This window comes from Poecilia reticulata, unplaced genomic scaffold (assembly GCF_000633615.1).
Source record: "Poecilia reticulata strain Guanapo unplaced genomic scaffold, Guppy_female_1.0+MT scaffold_249, whole genome shotgun sequence".
Lineage (NCBI taxonomy): Eukaryota > Metazoa > Chordata > Actinopteri > Cyprinodontiformes > Poeciliidae > Poecilia > Poecilia reticulata.
In genome coordinates, this window is record NW_007615034.1 from 53,642 (window position 1) to 56,749 (window position 3,108).

At 55.3% G+C, this 3,108-nt stretch overlaps 1 protein-coding gene across 2 annotated transcripts in view; it reads left to right on the forward strand.

The window, feature by feature from the left end:
• Positions 1-3,108, forward strand: part of cyp7b1 (cytochrome P450, family 7, subfamily B, polypeptide 1) — an 8,547-nt gene that overhangs the window by 2,848 nt on the left and 2,591 nt on the right. Inside the window, exons 3-6 of one of the 2 annotated variants that reach the window (XM_008402646.2) lie at positions 727-863; positions 1,082-1,681; positions 1,849-2,055; positions 2,122-2,300. In XM_008402646.2, coding sequence (XP_008400868.1) covers positions 727-863; positions 1,082-1,681; positions 1,849-2,055; positions 2,122-2,300 — 1,123 coding nt within the window. Of the gene's footprint in view, positions 1-726; positions 864-1,081; positions 1,682-1,848; positions 2,301-3,108 lie in introns of both variants that reach the window. The other variant, XM_008402645.2, reaches the window with a different exon arrangement.

Genomic DNA, 3,108 nt, shown 5'->3' on the forward strand with positions numbered 1-3,108 from the left:
CTAGTTCTACACCACCTGGTTCTACACCACCTGGTTCTACACCACCTAGATTTACATGATCTAGTTCTACACCACCCGGTACTTCAGTCCTTCAGCAGTAGTTCAAACTGTAAATCTCTGGACGGATAAAATTTTTGCTGCTTCTGGATCAACCTGCTGGTTCTGGTTCTGGTTCTGGTTCTGGATCCCAGAATGGACACCTTGTGTCCTCCAGGGGAAGCAGAGCGTCTCCTCCTGACACGTCTCTGCTCGTCTGAAGTCCACCTCATGGAACCAGAACCAGAACTTCCTGTCCTGCTGCTGAGGTTCTGGTTCTGTCTGGATTCTCTGGGGAATCTGCGGGGTGCGTCCGGTCCTGTTCCCGCTCTGGACCGGGTCTCACTACCTGCTCTGTAACAACCACAAAACCCAAAGAAGTGTTGATCCAGAACTGCTGGACCTGGATGTGAAAGGAACAGCTGAGGCACTGGATCAGAATCAGAACCTGGGCTGAAGCTGCAACAGGAAAGGTGTTGGCTTTCCGATGGGATCAGAGGAGGATGAAGGGTGGAGCCACTCTGTCCCGGTTCCAGCAGCAGAACTCCGAGAAGTCCGGAGTTCACGCCGTGACTTGTTACCGTGGGAGGAGACAGCCGCTGCAGCCTGCTGTCTCCTCCCACGCGGCTCTGGGCTCGCATCCAACCACGGTCTGATTCAGAGGAATGATCTGGGAATGTTTGGTTGCAGGAAACCAGGCGAGCCGCCACTGGTGAAAGGCTGGATCCCCTTCGTTGGGAAGGCTCTGGACTTCGGGAAGGACGCTCACAAGTTTCTGGAGGAACTTAAGAGGAAGCATGGGGACGTGTTCACGGTCCAGATCGCAGGTGGGTTCTGAAGCTGCTGGATCCCTGATGACCCACCGTGGATCATCATGGATCATGTTTTAAATATGCAGCACCTCCACAAACCCCCTTGGACCCCGGTGATGAAGACCTCTGGTCCAGATTGTTCCAGATGGGTCCCATGGCACGACCTCACTCAGTTTCACCAGAACCCAGTCGGTCGGTTCTGAGATGCTAACAGGACCTTCTGTCTCCTGCAGGTAAATACATGACCTTCATCATGGACCCCCTGCTGTACCCCAGCATCATCAAGCAGGGCCGGCAGCTGGACTTCCATGAGTTCACCGATAAGGTGGCTCCTCTGACCTTCGGCTACCCTCCCGTCCTCGGCGCCACCTTCCCCGGCCTCTGGGAGCAGATCAGGCGCTCCTTCCAGCTGCTGCAGGGGGACCACCTGGCGCCTCTGACAGAGAGCATGATGGGTAACCTGATGCTGGTGTTCCGTCAGGACCACCTGAACGGGGCCGGTGACTGGAGGAGAGGGAGCCTGTACGACTTCTGCTGCTCCGTCATGTTTGAGGCCACCTTCCTGACCATCTATGGCAGACCGACGACTGGCGTCCGCCACGGAGGGATGGACCGTCTGAGGAACGACTTCCACAAGTTTGACAACATGTTCCCGTTCCTCATTGCTCAGATTCCCATCTGGCTGCTGGGGCGGACCCCGGCCATCCGCCAGAAGCTGATCTCCTACTTCCTGCCACAGCACATGTCCCGGTGGACCAACACTTCCCAGTTCATCCGGAGGAGAGCGGAGCTGTTTGAGCAGCACGACAAGCTGAAGGACGTCGATAAAGCTGGTAGATGATCCGGAGGACGACGGTGGCCCGATAGATGATATCCAGACCGTCAGGAGGCCCTGGGTTTCTGTAGAACGTCCTCCCTGGGTTCCAGACAGACTAGACTTGTGGTTCTGGAGGAACTTTCAGCTGGTTTGTCTCAGTTCTTTGTGTCTTCTGTCCTCCAGCTCATCACTTTGCTATCCTGTGGGCGTCAGTGGGCAACACGCTTCCGGCTTCCTTCTGGGCCGTCTACTTCCTGGTGAGTCAGGCGGAGGCGATGAAGGTGGTCCGCCAGGAGATCGTTGACGTCCTGCGGGACGGCGGCGTGGACTTCAGCACCAGCAGCGACGTCGTGCTCAGCAAAGAGCAGCTGGACAAGCTTATCTTTCTGGGTACGTTCCAGTTCACGTTCAGGTCAGTGGCGAAGCGGGTGGATGACGGGCCGTCTCCATCCCCAGAGAGCGCCATCAGCGAGAGCCTCCGCCTGTCCTCGGCCTCCATGAACATCCGGGTGGCCCAGGAGGACTTCAGTCTGCGGCTGGACTCCAACCGATCAGTGGGCGTCAGGAAGGGAGACGTCATCGCCCTGTACCCTCAGAGTCTGCACCTGGACCCCGACGTCTACCAGGACCCACAGGTCAGAGGTCACCTGAAAACCCCCAGGGTCTTCCTCTGCTGGATGAAGAGTAGATATGTCCTAAGTACTAGTGGTGTGCTCTCCAACTCTGTAAGAACATCAGCCACATTTTCTTTAAATCAGAAATGCTTCATCAGCACATTGGGCTCCAGAAAGGTGAAGGTCTCTGGACATCCTGAAGGTAAACACTGACCAGCAGGCCGGAAGACGGACACTGATGAGACGTCCTGCAGCCGAAGGCTGCATGACGAACCACGATGGTCTGCAGTTCACCACCATCTGGAAACACATCGGACTATATTATGAATGTGCGGCGCCAACATGCAGTTCTGACACTTTCAAGTTATTTGCAACACCCTGGCTAACATTAGCTCATGTGTATTCGGCTCTATTACAAGTTTTATAGTAGTTTCATATAAAAATCATCATTAGTTCACCTGAGCCACCTGCTTTCCTCCCACTGCAGGGCGGAGATCAGCTCCTCCTCACCACATCGCAGCAGCTTTCCTCCTGTGGTGCATTTTCTAGAAGTCTCAGAAAATCACAATCGGGCTCTAAAAATAGCTCAGCTGTCTCTTCTTCTTCTGTCTCACAAAAACAACATCTACCGATGGGCGCATGTAACGAAGCTCAGCACATGGCGCCTGGAGGCGGGGCGCCATACCCCCCCCCCACAGCTAGGAGGCGTCACTCTGCTACAGAGCCGGGCCGAGCCGGGCCGGGCCGGACTGCTGAAGTAGAGCCAGTGGGAACAGCATCATCTATACATAAAGAGAAACATTTCCAGCCAATCCATGTGATCGGATCG